The 24195-nt window shown below is 41.4% G+C and overlaps 1 protein-coding gene across 1 annotated transcript in view; it reads left to right on the forward strand.

Annotated features, from left to right (window-relative positions):
* The window catches only part of ACER3 (alkaline ceramidase 3), a 71864-nt gene that overhangs the window by 8103 nt on the left and 39566 nt on the right, over positions 1–24195 (forward strand). The window contains exon 2 of the mRNA XM_051608780.1: positions 16204–16314. Within this exon, the coding sequence (XP_051464740.1) occupies positions 16204–16314 (111 nt within the window). The remainder of the gene's footprint in view (positions 1–16203; positions 16315–24195) is intronic.

Consider the following 24195-nt stretch of genomic DNA (forward strand, 5'->3'; position numbering starts at 1 on the left):
AAAGGTGATGGAACAACTTGTCCTTGGCACTATCTCTAGACATATCAAGGAGATGGGGGTCATCAAGAGCAGTCAACATGGTTTTACCAAGGGTAAGTCATGTTTGACTAACCTCATAGCCTTCTATGAGGAAATTACTAGGTGGATAGATGATGGTAGAGCGGTAGATGTGGTCTATCTTGATTTCAGTAAAGCATTTGACACCGTCTCCCACAGCATCCTTGTAGATAAGTTGATCAAGTATGGGTTTGATGATCAGGCAGTGAGGTGGATCAAGAACTGGTTGAAAGGAAGAAGTCAGAGAGTTGTAGTCAATGGGGCAGAATCTAGTTGGAGGCCTGTGACTAGTGGAGTCCCTCAGGGGTCGGTACTGGGACCGGTGTTGTTCAATATCTTCATCAACGACCTGGATGAGGGCACAGAATGTACCCTCAGCAAGTTTGCTGATGACACCAAGCTGGGAGGTGTGGCTGACACACCAGAAGGCTGTGCTGCCATTCAGAGAGACTTAGACAGGCTGGAGACTTGGGCGGGGAAAAACCTGATGAAGTTTAACAAGAGCAAGTGTAGAGTTTTGCATTTGGGGAAGAAAAACGCCATGCACCAGTACAGGTTGGGGGCTGACCTGCTGGAGAGCAGTGTAGGTGAAAGGGACCTGGGGGTCATGGTAGACAGGAGGATGACCATGAGTCAGCAGTGTGCCCTTGTGGCTAAGAAGGCCAATGGCATCCTGGGGTGTATTAGAAAGGGTGTGGTTAGTAGGTCAAGAGAGGTTCTCCTCCCCCTCTATTCTGCATTGGTGAGGCCACATCTGGAATATTGTGTCCAGTTCTGGGCCCCTCAGTTCAAGAAGGACAGGGAAGTGCTTGAAAGAGTCCAGCGCAGAGCCACAAGGATGATTAAGGGAGTGGAACATCTCCCTTATGAGGAAAGGCTGAGGGAGCTGGGTCTCTTTAGTTTGGAGAAAAGGAGACTGAGGGGGGACCTCATCAATGTTTACAAATATGTAAAGGGTGAGTGTCAAGACGATGGAGTTAAGCTTTTTTCAGTGAAGACCAGTGATAGGACAAGGGGTAATGGATACAAGTTGGAGCATAGGAGGTTTAAGATGAATATCAGGAAAAATTTTTTTACTGTAAGAGTGACAGAGCACTGGAACAGGCTGCCCAGAGAGGTTGTGGAGTCTCCTTCGCTGGAGACATTCAAAACCCGCCTGGATGCCTTCCTGTGTGATGTACTCTAGGTGACCCTGCTCTGGCAGGGGGGTTGGACTAGATGATCTTTCGAGGTCCCTTCCAACCCCTAGGATTCTATGATTCTATGATCTCAAAAGCCTAAAGAGGATTGCATCACAAAAGGTTAAGAAAGTGCAAAGAGTTCTTTTTAATTCAGAATATGTATATAAAAAAATAAACCTGTAATGCTGGAAACAACCAAAAACCAACTTACAAATGATTATCAGGGAAAAGCTACCTTAGATTGCTTTGAGTTCTCTATGTGTGGTGCTCTTTATGCCTGCCTCATTAAATACAGCCATTTTTCAGTCTGTTAGCAGAGAAACTGAGCAGCTGCATGAATTCAAGGTTATTCTGTGGTTGTGAAAGTACTACAAAGAAGGAAGGTAGGTGTTAGGAAGAGGAAAGTTTCTAGAGAATGTTACAACTCAAAAAACCCCAGAGCAGCAGTGCTTTTGTGTGATCTTTTACCATTCATTGATCTGAGTATCTCCATATAGGCAAGATCTGGGTAGAGTCCCTGTGTTCTTGCTGGGCACTGTTTAGATTTAAGGTTTCAGGCACAGACCCTTTTGTGCACTTGAAAATGAAGGGGTCAAATACTTGAAGTTTTTGTGCTAGCTCAAAAACCTGAAGTATCTGAACAGGGTTTGTTTGGGTTTTTTCTACCTGCTTAAAAAAATTAATTTCCTTGGAGAAATCTGCTGCATATGCATTGTGATCAGTGACTGGAAAACTGATGTTTCCTAAGTGGTCAGTGCAGTCAGCATCTGCAGGACCATTATCTCCTTTACTTTAAGGTCCATCTACCTCTGGCACACTATGTACTTCAGGTTGTCTGGAGATGGGGAGGCAGAAGTAGCCCTCTCTGTCAGCCCCCCTAGGGAGATACATCCTTTGTGTGTGCCGCCCCCCCCCCCCCCCCGCCACTTCCCCCCAGCCTTACAAGGTTCATCCCCAGTTCTTTGCCTTTCCAGCAACTGGTGACTCAACCTGCCCTCCACATTGCAGAGCTTTCCTTAGGGAAATTCCAGACTTTATTTCAAAATGGATGTTAATGTCCAGCCGCATATCTGTTTCCCAGCTGTGTCCCAGGGCTTTATTTTGTTTGGCTTTGCATTATTCCTTGATTCCTTTGGACTTGTTTTCTGACTCCAGTATCCTTGGAGTGACCCTAGAATGATGTGTGTAGAATATGCATCTCTTAAAGGATCTCCAGCTGCCTTTGGGAGCAAGGGGTTACCTTCCCATGCAGCCCTGTCCCGACAACATTGCCCTGGTTCTCCTCTCTAACCAGAGGAGCTTGAGAAGGGGACAGGGGTGTTGGCTGGTTCACCTGCACAAGGTTCAGGATGTTAGTTGGAGACTTGACTTTTTAAGTTTGAGGAGGAGTCAAGGCTCAGTCTTCTTTAGGCAGCAAAGCAGACAAGCAAAATTAGCAAAAGATGTGGTGGTGCAGGTGAGCTGAACATCTCTCTCTACCTAGGAGAAGGAGGTGAGTGGAGCCCAGGGCAGTGTGCAGAAACTCATACTAGCTGTGCCTATCCCTCTGTTTCTTCCTTCCCATCTGCTTTTCTGTAAGCCATGGATGTAGGACACAGGACACCAGAGTATGTTTTGTATTAATTCCAACTGGTAGGATTTCAAGGCATCAATTTTATGGTCATAAACCATGACCCTGGCAGCTCACTGATTTATAGTGTGTTTTAATGAGTGAGCAGTGGAAGCTCAAGTTGCTATTTCCCCATAGACTCCTTTTTTTAGTAATTGCCAGTTCCAGTTGGATTAATGTTTTCATTTGGACAAGATCCAGCATCTAGGAATCAGATGTAGTATTAGATCAAGGAAGAAGTCCTATAGAGCTGTGTAGCATAGTTGAGCATTAAAAATAGTCTGGACAATCTTGGGACAGAGTGTTTCTGTATTAGATGTCATTTGTTCATTAGGTTTTCTTCATCTTCCCTGGTGAACACTGTTTTGTTCAGGCAGAGCCCAGCTTCCCAACTGGCAAGCACACTACTGTGATCCCTTCTCATGTGTGTTTTGACCTCACAATGAAGAAACCCAGGGATACCTGAAAAAATTACATGATTTGGAGAAAAAGGATCTGCAGGTCTGGCTTTCTCTGGTGTCACATGGATCAACTACAAAAGGGAGCTAAAATGACCCAAAGAACTGATCTTATTGTCACAGAGTGGAGTTCACATTTCTTCTAGGTAAAATGGGTGAATTTTTCCTCTACAAGTACTGAACAAGGTTTGCTTTGTAAGAAGGAGCATGTTTGTGTGATGCTTACTATAGACTTGCTTGCTCTTGGAGGGAGTTTCCAGGGCTCTCCTCCTGCCAAAACCTGGCAGGTCTGGTGCAGCAGGCAGGGTGCAGAGCCTGCTTGCTCTGGGGGTTATTTATACTCAGCAGGAGAACTTCAGGGTGTATTTCTATAGATAGTCCTTGCATTCCTCCCACAAGATACAGATGTTTTCAGGGTTTAGATCTTGTGGATTCAAGACAAAAACTACAGTTGCTCCAGGTGATATATTTTTTTCATGAATGAAAACTGAAGCCTTGATGTATTTTTTCCCCTTTCTGTTTTTCTTTGTGTTTTGTTTGTTTTTTTTTCCCAAGTCTTTCACAGTTGTGGAAATGACTCATGGAAGCAGAGAAAACTAACTGTGTGCAACGTGCTGACCAGTGCATGAGCAAATAGTCTGGAAAATTGGCAAAGCAAAACATTTTGCTTCTATGGTTGGACTTCATGATCTTCAAGGTCCTTTCCAATCAGAATGATTCTATACTTTTCTTTATTGTTTCAGTTTAGCAACAGAACTTCAGCAACAAGGTTAGCAATGCACATTTGTAGCCCCCTGTACCTGCAGATCTGGCTTCTGCCACTGGGTTCTGTGCCCACCTCCATCAAGCTGAGGCACTGCGGAATTTCATGACTTTCTTTAGGAGTAGCAGAGTGAAAACCAGGTGAGCACTGCCAGTTTGTCTGGTTTCTGCCTCTTTCATGCTGGTGAGTGCAGTCTCTAATAAGATTCAGCTCTATAGGATCATTTAGATGCCTGGGAAAGCAACAGAGAAGTGCACCATGGAAGTGAAATCATACAGCAGATGTTGTTTTCATTCACTTAACAAACTGCTATGACTTTGTGATCTGTGATACCAGAGTTGCTTTTCACTCCAAGGTTTGGTGTTTGGTGGCTGTAAAACATTCAAAGCCCAACTTTTATCTTCCTGTGAGGCCCCTCAGAATATAGGCTTCAGCACAATACTCGAATGTTAAAACTCTTGAGTCCATCTCAATTTAGTTTTTCTTGTCTTTTTTTTTTTTTTCTCTGGTCTAGGCTGCAGAGAAATATCTTAAGGCTGTTTCCTTTTCCTAAACGCATTTCCTTCCAGGCTCTTCAGTTCCTTTTCCTGCCTTTAAACTCTTCCATGTTGATGTCCACATGGCTTTTGCATTAACTTTTTTTTTTTCTGCTTTATGGTACTTTTTCTACCTTTGCCTCAAATCTGTCTTCTGAAAGTTTTCTTCAGGCCATTCTTCAGGCCACCATTTGTATTTAGAACTTGGTTGATTTTTGTGCTCAGTTCTTGACTGTTTATTTTTCAGTGAAATTGACTTCTGCCCAAATGCTTATGAATTGTTACTGCGTAGCTACTATATTAAGTTGTATTTATACCAAAAAGACAGTGTTTAAATCTTTAATCTTCAGCCTGTGATATCTCTCTTCCTAGATTTGGTTTAGGTTGTGAGATGCTTGAGATTTGGACTTTGATCTTACTGTCTTAGTGGAGAGGAAGCTCCCTTTTCCCACTAGATAAGAAGCTTTTGCCATGACTTGTGGGTGGATTGGCAACTGCCCATTTCTTTCTTTTCATTTTTCAAGCAAGAAAGTTGTCTTGAAGTGGCAGTAGGACAGTGGCTAAAGAATAGAGTTGGAGTTGGAAGCTGCAGACCAGGAGCAATAACTTTTGAGTCTTAGGTTAAGGAATTAACTGGTTACTGTTGAAAATTTTTGCTGGAGGTTGATGTATTAACAGGAAAAGGTTATGATGACCAGAGGATAGAAGTGCCTACATAAAAGAAGTAAAGCTGGGTATTTAGGAGTGAAGAGTCTGAGTCATTTCAGAGATCAGGTGCCTTTCTTTTATCACATTTCAGGTGAAATTATTTTTCATTTAAGGTAGTTCTGCAAAAAAAGAGTTAGTTACAGATGTGATTTTTCTACTCATACTGCTGCTAAGAGAGGGAATGTCACCAATTAGCGTCTGAGTACTTGCTGTATAACTGTAGCTGCCAAATGGTTCCATTATCCCCTCCTGTTCTGTTTTGTCACACAGCATTTCACCTTTAGTTTCCTGCCATCCAGGTAGGGCAAAATGCAGAGTTGATATCTCCGTTTGTGGTGAGAGCCAACAGATGCTGGGCTGGATGTCCTCTGGTAGCTCAAAACTGTCAGCTGCCAACAGCTGTGCTTTCTGTTCTGGACAGACCCTTAGGATTAGAGAAGTTGGTGCAGACACTGAACATGAAGCCAAGGAGGCTGCCACCAGCATCGAAGAGGAAAGATGAACTGGAAGGAGTTAAGTATGATGAAAATTAAATGGATGATTGAGAGTAGGAAGGCACTGGAACAGGTTGCCCACAGGTTGTGGCTGCCCCTTCCCTGGAGGTGTTCAAGGGCAGGTTGGATGAGGCTTGTGCAGCCTGGGCTGGTGGGAGGTGTCCCTGCTCATTGCAGGGAGGTTGGAACCTGAAGATCTTTAAGGCTCCTTCCAACCTTCACCACTCTATGATTCTATGTTTGCTATAACTTCATATTGGTCACTGCCTCGTTTTAGCAGTGGCTGAAGAGAAAGTTTTCCTGTCTTGGTTCTTCCAGTCTGACATCATCAGCCTGTCTTAAAATAACATTTAAAATACGTTTTATTTTGTTTTCCAGTAAAGACTGTAATAGCAGCAAATCTGCCCTTCAGCAATGAGCTTATTGCATGTAATATTCAGACTTTACATCATCTCAGCCTAATCTCTTTAGACTTTGATTGCATTTTCCAGTTGTAAGCACTTGCTTTCAGTGAGCTTTCTAGATTGATACTTCAAATGACTTGCCTGTATCAACTGTTTTTACTGTAAATTTCCTTGCAAAATCCTTCCAGGTGTACTTCAAAGTAATTGATCTGCTTGCTATCATCTTAGGGGCACATTTATCAGTGAAATAATGCTTTCTTTTCCCATACTCTAGGAAAAAAACCATGACAGCATGGCACATCAGCTAATTGTAATGCAAGTTTATTCCTTGTAGTCCATTTAATTGTGGTTATCTTGTATTGGGACTAAAGTGTCTTGTAAAGGGGCTTGTGCACTATCATATTTGTCCATGCTGCTTCCTGCATCCTTAAAAATAACCAGCCGAGGATGGATTCCAGCACTTCTGTTACATTCTTAAATACTGTTATTTTTCATGTAATTCTCCCTTTAAAACCCAAAAAAAATCCATTAATTATACAGAATGCCCTGCATTTCTGACAGGCCTAGTTGTGATAGATAAAGGTAGAGCCACAGTAAGATAATGATTAAAACTGGCTTCAAATGTGAGGAATGTGGGGTTTGATTTAGCTATTGTAGCTATCTTTATTCTGGCCTGTCACCTCAGAATATTTCTGTCACAATTACTTTCATAATTATGTTAAAATTCACTGTTGGTGAAGCTGGATGTATTTTGTTATCTATCCTATTAACCCTCTTCTGAGGAACAGCACAGAGTCATAGAATGATTAAGGTTGGAAGGGACCTTAAAGATCATCAGGTTCCAACCCCCCTGCTGTGAGCAGGGACACCTCCCACCAGCCCAGGCTGCACAAGCCTCTTCCAACCTGCCCTTCAACACCTCCAGGGAGGGGGCAGCCACAACCTCCCTGGGCAGCCTGTTCCAGTGCCTTCCTGCCCTCATGGGGAAGAATTTCTTCCTGATGTCTAAAATAGCATCTCATCCAGACCTTGGGCTTCACTAATGACAGGTTTCAAGACAGATCCTTCCTCAAAAAAAAATAAAAAATATTAAAAAAAAAGTCCAAGTTCTGGGTTGTTAGACACTTTGTCTTCATTTGTGATAGCATTTAAGAATTCCAGTAGGAGGAGGACTAAACAGTGTAAGAATTGGTTACAAAAATGTTGTTTCTGGCAAGTGCCTGGCTCTTACTGCAGTGACTTTTCTACTTAGAAACTTTATTTAGGGAAAGTGTTGTGGTGAACTCATTCACTAAGGGTGCCCTAGTGGTATTTGAAAGTCCTGGCTTCAGTTTTATGAAGGTCTCTTTGTGACTCAGGCACTCTCTTCTAGCCTGTCCTCATCTTGCAAGGATACTGAGGATGAGTACACAGAAGCCTGAGGTTGCTCAAACACTGTAGTAATGGAGACTAAAAAGGCAACCAATCCATTTCAGATTTGAGTGGAGAGAGCAGTAACTTCTTAGCCCAGCAATGAATGTACCACCATTTAACTTTAAATCTGTATTGTGAACAAACACGAGGCTGGATTTCTGGATTTGCAAGGCTTACCTGTTTTTTATGAAGAAACGTGGAGCTTTAAAATTTAGATTAGTGTGGTATTAGCTTTCACTTATTTATTTTTAGTATATTATGCATAAGAGGCAAGGTCAGCATTAGAACATCTCCTGTTAGGATCTAATTTTCTATTGTCTTTACTACTCAGTAGCAAAGCACTTTGCAGAGAGGTGAAAGGACAGCTTAATTGTAACCCAGAGCAATTCAAGAAGCAGTTTAATAAGTGCTTTTGTAAGTCATACATACCAAAGAGGGGCTTGTGCCTTAGAAAATACACCCACACTTTACAGGTTTGAACTGAGCTTTCTCATGTTTGCTTTGTGAGTCAGAGTGTCAGAGCTTTTTTCTTCTCATTACCTTTTCATTGTTTTGAAGAACACAAATGTAACACGAAATCCTGTAACCAGAGTAAAAACATCTGCAAAAATATTAGGTGAACTAGTATGATGAATGCCAAGGGAATGAATTCTGCAGCTGGAATCTGAAGTGTGTAATCAAATGTATCACTTGACACAGCATGTTGGAATAAAAATCAAATTGTGTTTTTGGTAGTTATTTTTTTCCCTAAAATTACCTTATTGCCCTTCCCCAGTCTGGTAAACGACTGAAATGGTTTCCTTCTTCAGAAGGGTATCAGTGAGCTTTTACATATCCTGGAGCAATGGAGGCCCTGCAAGAAGCAGCAGCCTAGAAGATGTAGAAGCACTTCTCTGCATGCCAGCTTGAAACACTGCAACCTTCTAGTTGGCCACCAGCTCTGCAGGAGCCACGCTGTCCTTAGCTTGTCTGGCCTCGTCCCAGCACTTGGACTCACTGGAAGCTGCTCTGTTGCAGCTGGAGCTGAGATGTGTGTGACTGGAACTCGGCGTGCTCCCACCGCTGGAATGTGTCCCTGTTGGTGCTGGCACTGAGGAGCAGCCAGGATTCCTGCCTCCTTTGCTTCCTTTCTTTGCTAAGGGTGGATTGTTTTCTTCCAGTATCTTGCAACATGTTGTCCACTCTTGTGCAAAACTGTTCCAGGATGCATGGGAGATGTTGCTGCTGCCAAATGAACTTGATTTCTAGATGTTCTGCCTAAAATTCCCTTTTCCTTGTTTCACTCTGTTAGTACTGATCAGAATGCCCCTCTTTATTAATACAAATACATTTTTTCATGTAAATCTGTTGCATTCCACGTTGCTTTCTTGAAGCTGCCTGGTCAAGATGTAGGCAGCTGTTCTTTTTTTCTTTTGTTTTTAATTTTTTAAGATGTTTCTTTCCCTCTGCAGTGCTCCTGGTTGCTTTATCATCTGACCCCTCCCTCTCATTTTTCTCTTACAGATATTCTCATAATAGTATGCCAGCATCTGTACAGAGCTAGATTAATGCACTATTCCTTTGTAATGTACTCACTTTGTCACATTTTTTCTATGCTGTTTTATCTGCTTTTTAATTTTATGATTCTTCTGAACTATATAAAATTACTCTTTGGATTTCTGGTTTTATATTAAATACCCAGGGGCATGTAACAGCCCCTCTAATAACCCATTCATTTCAAGTGTTATTTATCTATACCTGTTTTTATAGTTCTTTAGAAAGATTTCATACATAGTTTATACAGTTCAGTAATTGCTTCACTCTTTGTTTCCTTCAGTATTTTTCCCCTTTTGTTATTAGAAATGTGGTAGGTAATACAAATTGCAGCTGAATTGCTGAAGTTGCAACTTCTATTAATGCCCAGGTAAACAAAATCAAGGTTTGCTTAATATTTAGAAAGGAGAATTACAGGAAGTAAGAAATTGATCTTCTTGCTTAAAAATATACACTCTAAAAAACCCCACCCTCATATTTTTATTAATTTATTTTAAAGGCAGCATTGGTTCTGTGTTCCAGCCTGGAATAACATTGTGTTGTGTTTCACTGAATAACAGGAAGTTTGTATTGATCCTTCATGCATATTAGGAAGTAGGGAGTTTAGTAATTACATATTGGCAAAATTCACATCAGAATGACTTGATTTTCTCCCCTTGAGGTCCTTCTGAAATATCAAACGGAGACAGGAGTTTTCATTTCCTGACACTCTGAAATGTACTTATTGTAGACTTTGAAGTGGAAGATATTAAAAATGGCTGGTGGAAGTGAAAATCTAATTGCTATCCTGCCCTCCTGGTGATGAGCTGCAGGCAAAAACAGCACAAGATTGAAGTTAGCGGCCGAAACAGCCAATTCTGTTTTGTTGAGTCTTCTGAGCAGTCATGAAATGCTGTGATTTTGAAACATCAGTGATACAAACCTCCCCTGGGCTCCGACTTAGTTATTATTGACTGATAATATATAGTACACACTGCATGGAAACTTGTTGGATTTTATTCAAATTAATTCCTCTATTGACACGATGCTGTGATAGGTGAGCTATGAAGTGTTTGTATCTTAGCAAGGACTCCCAGATTGGATTTGCGTGTGTTTCTCATTCTTAAGGATATACTCTAGATTCCTCCTCAGTCTTTAGCTCTTAGGCTATCTACTCCTCCAGTTCAAATCTAATTTCCAACCCCCTTTTTATCTTTCATTGTTTCACATTATCTGGTGCTGCTGGTCCACAGAACTACCCTTTTTATGTCTTTCTTTTGCTGTCACTCTGTGTGTGTTCATCCCTGATACTGAATCCCTAGAGATCATTCCAAGAGGAAAAGCTTTAAAAGAGAGGGTCGCCAATGGGAGATGGTTGTGCTCTCAAATGTGTCTGAATTGCTTTGCTTTGCAATGTCTTTAAATTTGGTAAACTCTAATCATGGGCTGTAGCATGCATCAGAGCTGCTTGAGATGATTCAAAAAACAAAAGCCATGAGATAGAATTCCTTGTATCTGAAAGCAGCTAGAAGTTCTGCACGATGCCATCTGACAGGCTTTGGCTTTTATAGCTGTTTTATTTTCCTCATGCCATGATAGAAAAAGGAAAAGCTCCATGATCCAGGAGGTGCACTGAATTGACTCTGCAGAGCACCACAGTATTGAGACAATTAAACGGATGTTTTCAGCCTCAAAATCTTGTTTGCTTGCTTGTTTGTTTTACTTAAAGGGACACTTTGACATTATTCCAACTCTAGTATCTAGTTTAGAAAAGAGCAGCCACTTGTCTTTTTCCTGTTTCACAGTGAGGGGCAGTTGTCCTTAAAAGGGAGGCTGAAAGCCTGTGATGAATGTTGTGCTTGTTAGTCCTGATTTTAGATGAGCTTTTTATGTGTAGGCAACTTTTAACTGCAAAACTTTCCTTCTTTGCTCTCTGAGGACATCTGTTTCTTTTGGTTTTAATGTAGAAACCATTGCAGAGTGAAAAGTCTTCATACGTTTGATAGAGCGAAAGAGGATTTTAAAGTCTGAGAAGATGCTTTCAGGTGGTAGATCTTGCAGTCATTCTGTAGACAAACACAGGAGAAGGGATCTCTGTGTAAATCATACTGGTCACCTTGGCAAAAGCTGAGGGTGATTATTTTTGCTTCTTTTTTATAATAGCACTTTTCCTCCTTCACAGGAAACATCACCTATATCCCAGTGTTCTGTTCCTGATGGCTTTTACATCCTGTGTATTCTTTCTGTATCACCACGTTCTGTTACCACTAGACTTATTTACAGCTTTACTTTTTTAACCCTTTTGACTCCTCATCCAAATTTATTGTAGAAATTACTTTCTAATGGAGCATTAATGGCATGTTTGTGGAAGTTTAAACTTCATGAAATTAAGTTCCTTCAAATCTGTGTATTCCCTAACTGTACCTGCATGCCTGTATAACAGCAAGCAGTGTATTGTGTCTGTGTTTACCTGCAAATGCTATTTCCTCTTCAAGTTTATCTTTTTTGTGTTTGAGGTGCTCAGTCCTTGTACAGATCTTTGTGTATTTATGATAATATGCATAATTTTTTAGGACCTGAAGATGACTGAATGTAGTTGCATGGTAGAAAAGACTTGTCAAGTGCTCCTGCTGTATTTGTTGCACAGGGTGCAGATGTGGTTTAACACTGGTACAGCTGTCCTTCCCATAGACAGAAGCCTGTTGAAATGATGTTGTGCATAAATTTAATTTTGTTCTGGTACCATATGGCAGTCTCTCAATGAATGAAACAGTATTTTGAAACAATAGTTTGCATTAAAACAGTCTCAAAAGACTTCTATGAAAATGTGTAAGGGCAGTCACACAGTCTGTATTTATTGTGGTTAGCACTTTACCTGGTACACTGTGTAACCTTTGTGGGCACAGCCTGTTTTATTACTGTGATACCCACCACATCATGTAATCTGACTTTTGAGTAGACTTAGCTTCACCCTGAAAGCAGATAGGCTCAGCAAGCTGCCCATTGGGAAGCAGTTGTCTATGTCTCTTCTTCAGTGGGAGGCTTTTCTCTAACTTCTAGCTCACATTTGTATCTTTTTATTCTTCTGTCAGTAGTATCCTTTAGTTCAAATAGCTCCCTTCCATCCTTGGCATTTACTCATGGTCTATTTACAGAGCACAGTTTTTATTCTGTCCACCCTTGTTTTGGTAGCCTGGGTGAGCTAAGCAATTTTGGTCTGCTGGAAATAAATTTAGGGGCTTTGGAGCCCTACAGTGATGGCTGATGGTCAGTCACCATGTGATCTTAATTCACTTTTCTGCCTTTTCAAATAGATTAATCCTACATTTGGAACAAGGATTCATATTCACATTGAAAGGCATGTTCTTGGCCATCATATTTAATCCCATCCCTGTCACTTCAGTCTGTGAGTTCATTAATTTCTTCCTCTGGTAGTCTGATCTAGTCTTCCTTTCTGTTGACAGACATGCTGAAGATCAAGTGCAGAGAAGCAGTCTTTGGTCACGAAAGAAAAATTAAATCACTCCCTGGACCAGTATTCAAGGAATCCAGTACTGAAATACAAGCATGTTGTATGGAGCTAAGCCTAGGGCCATCTATGTGCATTAATTCATTTATATACTGTATTTATTATGGACATAACCAATAATCTCTAGTTATTTTCACACCTTTTGCCTCATGCCTTAGATGCAAATTCTTCAATCTCTGCTTTTCCCAAGGAGTTCTGCTGTATTCTTTTTTCCTATTAAAAAAAAAAAAAAAGAAAAAGAAAATCTGATGAAGAATGTAAAGATGAGATTACTTGGCAGTTTCACTCTTTGCCCATTTTCAACTTTCATATCAATTTCCTTCCAAATTAGTTTCACTTCCTTGTTTGTTAATTAACTTCAGAGATATGGGGCTGTAGGTGTGTCATCATCTTCTGCCTGGTATTGTTTGCCAATATCCCACTGCCGTTTTTGATGGAATTAGTAAAAAAAATCCCTTTTAATGAATTTCTAAGCTATTCTTTGTGAAGATAATCCTGCAAAGAATAGCTAGGCTTGGATGAAATACACAGTCCTAGAGACCTTGGGTTTGAAAGAGTCGTGTAGTTTTTGTTCTTGGAAGAAGTAATTTTGCTAGCAGCATGCCAGAGGACTTCATTGTTCCCCTACCTCCATTTCCCTTTTTAAAAAAATGTGCACAACTTCCAGTTAAGTATGTTTTGCAAATAACCTTGCCTATAATCTCTGCTAGAATGGTTCTGAATAATATGGGTCCAAAAGTGCAGAGAAGGAGTGGCAGGAATTTACAGCTAGATTAGGTCTACGCTATTTCCTCTCTCAGCCAAATGGTCCTAGATTGAATGCTCAGAAATGTTCCATCATTTAACATCATTATAACCTTAAAGGAAGTGTTGAAACCTTCGCTTTCCTACAGAATAATCTCTTTTCTGCATTCTACATCCATCTGAACTTTGTTATCCTACTGCAACTCTCTTCTAAAGTCATGTGCCTTCCTAGTTGTGGATAAACATCATGGTATTTCCTTTGTTTGACATTTTCATGTTTGAATTTTTGCCAGGTTTTTGACAGTTTCGTAACAAAATGACCTTAAGCAGTGATAATTCTATGATGTCCAATAACTTCTCTTGAAAATGGACATAATTGAGAGGTGCTTTAGAGAGCAGAAGATTCACTATGCAGACGATATAGCCTTTACTTTTTCAGGCTGGATGTCGTCTTTGCATGATTTGTGGGAGGATGTGGTAATGGTCAGTGTACCACACAGTACTGAGTTTGAATGGATTTCTTCCAAGCCCAGTCTCCACTGAAAGTGAATCATTGGCCACTGCAACACTGTGGGAATGTGGTAAAAGGTTAATGATTCCCCAAAGAGTTTAGGCATGAAAAAGGCCTTTTATATCGATATAAATGTGAACATGTTTTGATTTCATCTGGGCTTCTTTTACATGGAAGAGCTTACTACAGAGCTGACAGGAGGAGTAAGATCTCTGGCACATCTTTGTTTAGCTTGTTATAGCTTGGTGAAGTTTATGATTGTATGGGAGATGATGTTAAGTCAATAGGAAAGTAATTTAAAGAAGGTCTGGTAAAAATTGTTGGTTTCATCTGATCAAGACGACCGTCTCAAACTGAGAATTTAGAAGAGCCAACTTGTTAAAGTTAACTAGGTGTACTTCTGCTTCGTGTATTCTGAAAGGACCTTTTTTCCATTTTGGGTTTGAAGTTTCTGTAAACCTTTACGGATTTTTGTTCCCAGAGATTCTGTAATATTTTGGGGTTGTATGAGCATAGTTTGGTAGTTTTCACTTTGGGATGGTTCTTGCATAGTTCTTTAGTGTGAGGGGATTCTTCAGTGTGAGGGTGGGGAGACCCTGGACCAGGTTGCCCAGAGAAGCTGTGGCTGCCCCATCCCTGGCAATGTTGAAGGGCAGGTTGGATGGGGCTTGGAGCAGCCTGGGCTGGTGGGAGGTGTCCCTGCCCATGGAAGGGGGGTTGAAACTAGATGATCTTTAAGGTCCCTTCAAACCCAAACCATTCTGTGATTCTTTGATAAACAGGACTCCTGAAGAATATGTGCTTGCATGAGGGAAGAGACTCAGACATGGCCTGCTCACTCTTGTTCTTTATTTTAGAAAGTGGAACTCTTCTGAGGTTTTCAGCTAAAAAAGGCAGAAACAGGAGGGGGTTTTTTGGTGTCTTCATAGACTCAAGCATTGTACTTTTCATTGAGATAATTGGAAATTAGTGTTGCAACTTTATATATATTCAACTGATGACATGTGGAAGTATGCATTTGCATTTCTGTAAGCAACATTCTGCCTTCTTGGATGGATTTGCTTGGCATTGCATGTCATTGTATTCCCATCACATAACGTTTATTCTCTTAATTATGTTTTGTGGTTAGGCTAAAAAGCTCAGTCTGCATCCCTTCTGCTGAGAAATGTGCCATTGCCTTCTGCTTCTCTTTCATTGTACCTTTGCATAGGGCAGGACAGTTTGAAAAAAAATATCTAAATCAGACTGGTAGTCTTAAAAAAATAAAAAGAAAGGTTTCTTCATCTTCCCCAGTGCTGGAAATGTCGTGCTCAGGTATGAGAGCTGGGCTCTTGGCTTGTTCTGGCTTTCTCTGATCTCTACAACACGTGTCATTTCGGTGTGTTGCATCCCAGCTTCATCAGGAGGGATGGAAAACAGTGGTATCTTGCTGAAGTTAAGGTTCTTGATGAGCTTTGACAGTTGCCTGTCATGGTGATCAGTAGTCACTTCTGACTCGTTGCTGTTCCTTATCTTATGCTCTACCAGTGTTTGGTGTTACATTGTGATCTGTGGTGCAGCTTCTCATCCAACTTACGTGTGTGAGCAGCAACCAGCACCCTGATAGTAACGATGGAACTGGTTGCAATTGGGAACCAGTCATTCGGTGACCTTAAAGTATCTGAAGCAAGGGTGGAGGACAGAGTTCATAGAATCATAGAATCTGCTGAGTTGGAAGGGACCCATCAGCATCATCAAGTCCAACTCCTGTCCCTGTATGGGGTGCCCCAAGGATCACACCACATACCTGAGAGCATCATCCAAAGGCTTCTTGAACTCAGGCAGCCTTGGTGCTGTGACCACTTCCCTAGGGAGCTTGTTCCAATAATAGCTTTAAGAAAAGAAACAAACAAACAGCTCTTCTAAAATACCAGACTTGCACTATTTGGGACTTTTATCTCCTTAAGGAATCATGTTTTAATTCATGAGCTCTGCAATCAAGGTAACCTTATTTTTCCTCCGTTCTGCCAAGAAAGTAAGCACCATCTGAGCCAAACTTTTTACTGAAGTTAGTATTTTATTACTATATATGTGTGAAAAAAAGACAAGAGTTAATATATTTCTAGCCTTCAAGTAGTTAACTGTGTTTTACCAAAATCTAATTTGTGTTATGTGTGAAGACAGCTTCTGAAAAAGGTGTACCTTTCTAGATGAAAACTGGTGAGCCTGCTTTAACAAATGAGTGCAGCTTTATTTATTTAAAGTGCCCAATTCCAAATCTCTGCTTTTGGTTTCTGTCCTGCAGGGAACACAGTGAGTAACCTGATTTTCATTCTACCTCCCATCTATGGTGTGATTCAGACCTATAAAGATGGCCTTGAAAAACGGTATTTAGCAGCATATTTGTGTCTTACAGGTAAGTGTAAAACTTAATTTGCTCTTTCATTATAAAGAAAGCTCAGGTGTGCAATGAAAAATATCCAAATATTAATAAACCAAGTAGATAAATCCAAATATTATGTGTGTGAAACATAAACCTCCATTTGTTGTACTTGTTAATGTTTACAGTAAGCTGGTATTTGTTGGAAGAATGTGAAGTTAGAATTCACTAAAAAACTTTATGAGATTTTAAAGTGATCCTTTTCTGGCTTCAAATCCTGCCTGGTGCATCTTAGCTTACTGTATCCTTTAATGATGATTACAGAAGATGTCTTGTGTGTCAAATTTCCAAACGGTTTCACACTGTATTAATGTTTTTGTGACATTTGTATAGAAATGGTGAAGACCTTGAAAGAACCTGAAAAGCCTTCTTTTCATGAGTTTGAATTTGTTTTCCTTCCTGTTTGTCATGTATCACCCCACGGCCTGACTGCCATGGTATCTGGGGGGTTTTGCAAAGGTGGGAGAACAATGGGACATTCATGCATAAATGAACTTCGGGGGGGATCTCATTAACACTTATATCTACAGGGGGTGTCAGGAGGGTGGGGCCATACTCTGCTCAGTGGTGTCCAGTGACAGGGGCAATGGGCACAAACTGGTGCACAGGAGGTTTAACCTTAATATGAGAAAATACTTCTTTACTCTGAGGGTAACAGCCCTGGGACAGGCTGCCCAGGGAGGTTGTGGAGTCTCCATCCCTGGAAACATTCCAAACCCACTTGGACATGTTTCTGTGGATCTGCTCTAGGGAATCCTGCTCTAGCAGGGGGCTGGACTAGTTAATCTCCAGAAGTCCATGCTGCCTCATTAGTGGACAGGTTTAACCACACTGTGAGGGCAGAAGAGCAGTGTCAGTAGAGTCCTTTGGATGGTCTGCGATGCAGGTGGACAGCCACTCATCCTCCTCCTCACAGGCAGGCAGCATTCACCAGGAGCTCTGAGGAACTGGTAGAACTTCTTCAGCATTCCCAGGGAACAGCAGTATTTCGCTCCTTTAGGCTGACTGACCCTATATCTCCCTTAGTCTGTCCAGAGAGCAAGGAGATCTCTCTGTACACTGACTGGCAGCACCTCCCCTGCACTTCGAAAGAGCCAGCAGACCTCTCTGTGCGCTGCCCACGAACCTCCTCTACACTTCAGAAGAGCCAGCACCAGACTGGCTGCTGCAGTCCTTTTTATAAGTTGTTACAAAGTATTTCCCCGTGCTGGATTGGGCTTCACCCTCTTCCCGGGGCTACGAGGCGGGGTTGGCAGCAGTCTCTGGGCAGCACTTCACAACAATGTTTCCAGTGGACTCCCCCCACAGGATTCTCTGTCTCCACCGTGGAGCCCATTCTGCAGTTTGTGGCTGGGAGGAGAGGGGAGACAGGCAAAGTCCCCATGCACTTCATGGGCAGCCATTTTGTGCTTATTCAGAGAGTGTTTCCTCACTGCCTTGTGAGCCATGTAGATTTTAGGAGATGGGCACCTTCTCCTACAAACGTCATGGTTTTTGAGTTACTTCAGCTTTGCTGATAGGTGTGAAAGACAAGCAGCAACAATGTACAGATTTGGATGTTGTCTGAACTCTTTCCAATTAGCCATCTGTAGGCTCTTTATGGGTTGGAGTAATTAATCATTTTTATCTCAGTATAAAATAGCTTGGCAGGAGGAATTCCTGAAGGCCAGAACTTCCTTTTAAAAAGACAGGGAAAATAACAATGTGTGGTTGTTTCCTGAAGATGCCTCTTGGCATGTTCTTGAATCAAAGTATCCTACAGTGCCGTTCCTTCTAAACTAAAAAAAAAAAGTACAACTGTATGTTTGAGGCTGTTGTCATTGTAAGTTGTGTTTGCTTCTGTCTGCAGTGTTTCATGGTGGACGAAGTGTGGCATTAGCTGACCAGAATTGTCAGGCAGTTAGAACAAGACTACCCTGAGTGGGCTTTTCTCATATACTGTTTAATGCTTGAAATGTTTTTTAAAAAGTCTGTCTTTGGTCATCATAAATACCACGGGCTTCAGTTTTATACTGTTGTTGGTGTTCATGGAGGGGAGCTCAGCCAGTGTATTTGCCAGCAGTGCTGGAGGGCAGTCCTGAGTTCCAGCTGGGCCCTGCTCATCTGTGGCTGGGGTGTCTTTGTCTCCTGTCTGAAGTGATAAACGCTTGCATGACTTGATTTTAATCTCATATGTTGGAACCTAGCATGAAAGGTCACTTCCCAAAACATTTCTGTTTCATCTATGCTTCAGTATTTGTAATACTGGGGATGAGGGGAGTGTATCCTCAGCAAGTTTGCTGACAATACAAGACTGGGAGGATTGGCTGAGCCACCAGAGGGCTCTGCAGCCATTCACCGAGATCTAGGCAGACTGGAGAGCTGGGCAAAGGGGAACCTCATGAGGTTCAACAAGAATAAGTCCTGCACCTGGGGAGGAACAACACCATGCACCAGTTTAGATTAAGGGTTTACCTGCTAGAAAGCAGCTCTGTGGAGAATGACTTTGGAGTCCTGGTGGACAGTAAGCGATCCATGGGACAGCAATGTGCCCTTGTGCCCAAGAAGGCCAGTAGTATCCTGGGGTGTGTTAAGAAGAGTGTGTCCAGCAGGTCAAGGGAGTTTCTGCTCTGCCTTTACTCTGCCCTAGTGAGACCACACCCAGAATATTGGCTCCCCAGTTCAAGTGGGACAGGGATATGCTGGAAAGAGTCCAATGGAGGCTACAAAGATGATGAAGGGACTTGAATATCTGTCATATGAAGAAAGGCTGAGAGACCTGGGGCTGTTTTGTCTGCAGAAGAGAAGACTGAGAGGGGACCTTATTAATGTCTATAAATAACTGAAGGGTGGGTGTCAAGAAGGAGGGGCCGATCTCTTTTCAGTTGTGCCCTGTGATAGGATGAGGGGCAATGGATGCAAACTAGAGCACAGGATGGTGTGATGGAGCACTGGGGACAGACAGCCCAGAGAGTTTGTGGAGTCTCCTTCTCTGGAGACTTTCAAGACCCGCCTGGATGTGTTTCTGAGTGACCTGCCCTAGATTCTGTGGTGGTCTTCCTCTGGCAGGGGGGTTGCACTCTATGGTCTCTGGATGTTCCTTCCAATCCCTACCATTCTGTGATTCTCTAAAGCAGGACTGTTCTACAGCAGTTGAAACTGCAAAGGAGTATACCAGACTTTATAGTTTCTCAGTGAAAACCAGGAGCAGGGTGGTTTGGAATCACAAACCTCTTAATGTTAGTTGAACTAAAGAATACAAGCAGCAAGTGAGAAGATAAACAGAATTTTAAACATAGTTGAAATGTGCCAGGAGCCTTGGCATTCTTTCTGTGCATGTGACTGAATGAGAAACATACTGAAGTGGAGGCAGAGAATATAAGAAAGAACCAGAGATAATTCTTGCCCTTAAAGTAATTGTTAACAGATTCCACTCCACTTACGTAGTTTGTAACAAACAAGTATAGACTGAATCTGTAAAGGGGCAGTGAATTTAACACAAACTTCTGATTTCAGGCACCACACTGCATTAAAGACCACATAGCAGAGCTCCTAACTAGCTACTAGTATCTAAGGATTGTTTTGTTAAAGTAGAAATTCTTCAGCATTTCTGCTGTGGAGATAGAGGTGGGAGGAAGGGCACTTTCATTAGGTTTAAATAAGTTTGAATCATTACTGAGATTTTACAAGATGTTAAGGCAGCTGTCAAAGTGGACATTAAAATTAAATCTCTTAGCATTTAAGAACATAAGAAGTGTTGTTTCTAGACATTATTTTGATCCAAATGAGCTGTTTCTTTCTAATGATTCTAATGATTAAGCTGATTGTCAGTTCCTTTGTGTTTTACCACACCATGTTCAGTGCTTTATACCCCACAGTTTCTGCTGTTGACATTTATTTCCTGGTTGAACCAAAAGCATTTCAAATTAGGGAAGTACTGTTCATTTCACATATGTGCTAAGATCCAAAGCTGGCAGGACAAGAAAGTGGATTTTTAAATAATTGCTTAAATCAATTCCTTGTTCATAGTGGTGCTGAGACTTGAGTTAGACTTTTCAGCAGGTTGTTTGAGATACAGCACACTGTTCTCAGCCTTTATTTCTAATGCCTTTTAGCTCAAAGAGTATGTTGTCAATGAACTCAGTAGGAACTGGATGGGATTTTTAAGCTTTAGAGAACGATTTAATCAATCTATAAATTATAATGAATAATCCTAAGCAATTACTTTAGGATGTTACATCTCATGAAGATGTTGAAACAAATCATCAGACTGTCACTATCTTGAAGAATGAACAGTTGGTTTTGGGTGGTTCCTGATGCTGTAATATTGTAGCAGGTTCTACCACATCTCATTTCCTCATGCATCTTGGGGAACTGTGGTTCCCAAATAGTTCATATTCTAGAAGGGTCCTGATTTTTAAATTATATGTATTTATTTGTATTTATAAATAACTATAAATAGATATTTATATATATTTTTAAGACGAGAGTTTTGGACCCAAGAAGGTAAGAGAAAGCTGAGTCAATGGAGTTATGTACTTTATTAGATGTTTTACTTGAAATTTGGAAGGATTGTTTTGGTTTGTATTTCTTTAACCTATTTAATAGGTCTCAGTCATTCAAGCTGTGCCAAAGTGGAGGGAAAAAAGGATGGAAAAAGTTTTCTGCGTTCAACATAGCCAGAGGAACTCATAAATAACTTAGTAAACTTTGTTGCCAGTGAAACTATATCTGTAAAACTAGTTCCTAGAAGTCTTTAAGTAAAAGTTAACTCCCTTTTTCTTACCTCACAGCCACAGAGAAGGTGCTTAGGCCATGTCAAAGTTAGAGAATGAAATGTGCTCTGGAACATTCCTAAGTGCTGAAGCCCATGTCTGATTGTCTTAGCCTCCAAAACAGGGTGACCCCATGCAAACGTATTCCCTACTGGACAAGAGCCCTGGGCTCTTACAGCTGCTGGGCTGTGCTGGGAAGCTGCTCAAGGAAAGTGCTAGTTGGAACAGGCCAACCTGGGCCACTGTCTCACCACTCTCACAGGAGATAATTTCTTACACATGTCTAACATCTGTCCTCTTCCAGTTTAAAGCCATTACCAGCTGTATTATTGTAAGAATCCATAGGTAGAATTCACCTCCAGATTCAAAAGCTCTAAACATGTGTGTCTGCATGTGCAGAGGGGTCTGTCTCCCATCAGTCATTTAAGCCCAGAGAATCGTTTGACTGAGCCAAAAATACCACCTTATCTTGGGCCAGATGAGTTACTCTTTATAATGCCATTCTCTTGGTGCAGGCTTTGACACCTAGTTCTTGTGTAGATACCTAAATAAAGGCATTTGTACCTGGAGCATCATTCCTTCAGAATGTTTTCATACAGTTTCTCTACCATTTAAATTCAAACCACATCTAAAAAATCCTAATAAACTGCTTTTTCATTAAAAGCTTTAGGCTTATGATATTGATTTTGAGTGTTGATGGATAGTCTTACATATGAAAATTATCACTGGTTATGTTGTTACCTGATTCTTCCTAAAACTATTGAAAAATTCACAGGGGATATTTTGAACCCCTCTAGGGTTCAAAACCTGAGAGTTGATATGGTTCATATATGCAGCTGGATCTTGTGTATAATGTCATATTATTTCTAGCAGGGACATTGCCTTGAAGTTGAAGCACAGTGAAATAACTGTTTGTTGGTGTAGAAGTGCTGAGTGACTGTAGTGTCTATGAAAATAGGTTGCAGTAGTTACAGAGAAAGTGGAGTTGCTTCATATGATGTTAAAACTTCCCAACTGATATGCAGCTTTCAGTGAGTTAAGCTCCTTCACAAAAGGAAACACCTAAAATGAAAACTGTCAACCTTGCTTACTACATAAGGAGCAAATCTACTGCTCATTTTGCCAGTAGCTGTGTGGGAAATTTGCTTCTGTGGAAACTTGTGTAATTGCAGTGATTGTTTTCACTTTTATTGTGAAAAGTAGAAAGCTGGTAGGCCTCATTGCAGTGGTGTGAATAGTCCTTAGAAATGTCTTGATCCTGAAGTTACATGACAAGAAGTAGATCTAAAGGTAGCTGCAATTCAGGAGAGCTACAGGTAGAAGCTACTTGTGAAGACATTTGAGCTGAAGTATGAAAATAGTATTTATTGGAGACAAATACATGTCAAGTCCCTTCTAAGTTTACAGGTTATGCTTGAAGTGTGACAGAAGGGCACTGTGCTCCAGGCATGGCAAGTGAAATAAAGATTTTCTTGGGTGTCTCCCTTCTGCTGAAGTTTAGCAGTTACATAGTGATGCCAGTGGAGCAGAGAGTGACAGATTCTTCAGCTGCTATAGTTCTTCATCATGTCATAATGCAATATCCTTCATCCTCCTTTTGGAACAGATTTACAGAATCACAGTGGTAGGGGTTGGAAGGAACCTCTGGAAATCATCTAGTCAACCCCCTTAGGGGGGCTTACCCACAGCAGGTTGCACAGGATGGCATCCAGGCAGGTTTTTAATGTCTCCAGAGACAGACACTCCACAACCTCTCTGGGAGCCTGTCCCAGTGCTCTGCCACCCACACAGTAAATAAGTTCTTCCTCACTTTTAGGCAGAACTTCCTACGTTCAAGTTCGTGCACGTTACCTCTTGTCTTGTCACTGGGTACCATGGAAAACAGACTGGGCCCATTCTCCTGACACCCAGCCTTTAAGTATTTATAAGATCCCTCTCAGTCTTCTCTTCTCCAGACTAAAAAAACCCAAGTCCCTCAGCCTTTACTCATAAGAGAAATGTTCTAGTCCCCTCATCTTTGTAGCTTCCATTGGGCTCTTTCCAGTAGTTCCCTGTCCCTCTTGAACTGGGGAGCCCAGAACTAGATGCAATACTCCACGTGAGGCCTCACGAGGGCAGAGTAGAGGGACAGGATATCCTCCCTTGACCTGCTGGCCACACTTTTCTTGGTGCATCCTAGGATGCCGTTGGCCTTCTTGGCCACAAGGGCACATTGCTGGCTCATGGTCATCCTGTTGCCCACCAAGACTCAGGTTTTTTCTCCCCAGAGCTGCTCTCCAGCAGGTCAGCCCCCAACCTGTACTGGTAAATGGGGTTATTCCTCCCTAGGTGCATTACCCTACACTTGCCCTTGCTGAATTTCAGAAGGTTTCTCTCTTCCCAGCTCTCCACCCTATAAGCTTTTTGCACAGTTCTGAGTTAAGATGCACCATATGTCAAAGGTAGCAGATTGGAAACTTGGTTCTTAGCTCATTCAATATATAGATGTAAAACATTTTGAAGTTATCCCTCCATGGTGTAAAATATACCATTTAAAATTACCCTTTTGCAATACACAGATCTAAGGGATGCATAAAAAAATCTACTTTCATCCTTCAGTCTTCATTTAAACTGTCTCTTGAAAAAGATGCTGTTGTGCATAGTTACCAAAACAGTGTTTGAGAAAATGTTGTCTGTGCAGTCTAGAGAGTGTCACCTGATGAATAATCTACTCATACATTCTCTAGCCATCTAACAGCTTCGGTTTCTTGCTGAACGCCCTTAAATATGAAACAGACCTGACCCTGTCCATGAACTCTGCCAAGATTGCAGCAAGCAGTCTCACAGCCATTCCCAGCAGAGGTTTTTATTTTAGGAAGGACCACATGATGAGTCCCTGTAAACTTTTGTTTCAGATAACTATTTTATTACAGTATGGCTAAAGCATTGTTCTTCCCCACATAGTAAAATGTCATAATCATAGAACCATAGAATCATTAAGGCTGGAAGGGGCCTTAAAGATCATCAGGTTCTAACCCCCCTGCCATGAGCAGGGAACCACTAGACCAAGTGGCACAAAACCTCATCCAACCTGGACTTAAAAACCTCCAGGGATGGGGCATCA

The sequence above is a fragment of the Apus apus genome, chromosome 1 (assembly GCF_020740795.1).
Source record: "Apus apus isolate bApuApu2 chromosome 1, bApuApu2.pri.cur, whole genome shotgun sequence".
NCBI lineage: Eukaryota > Metazoa > Chordata > Aves > Apodiformes > Apodidae > Apus > Apus apus.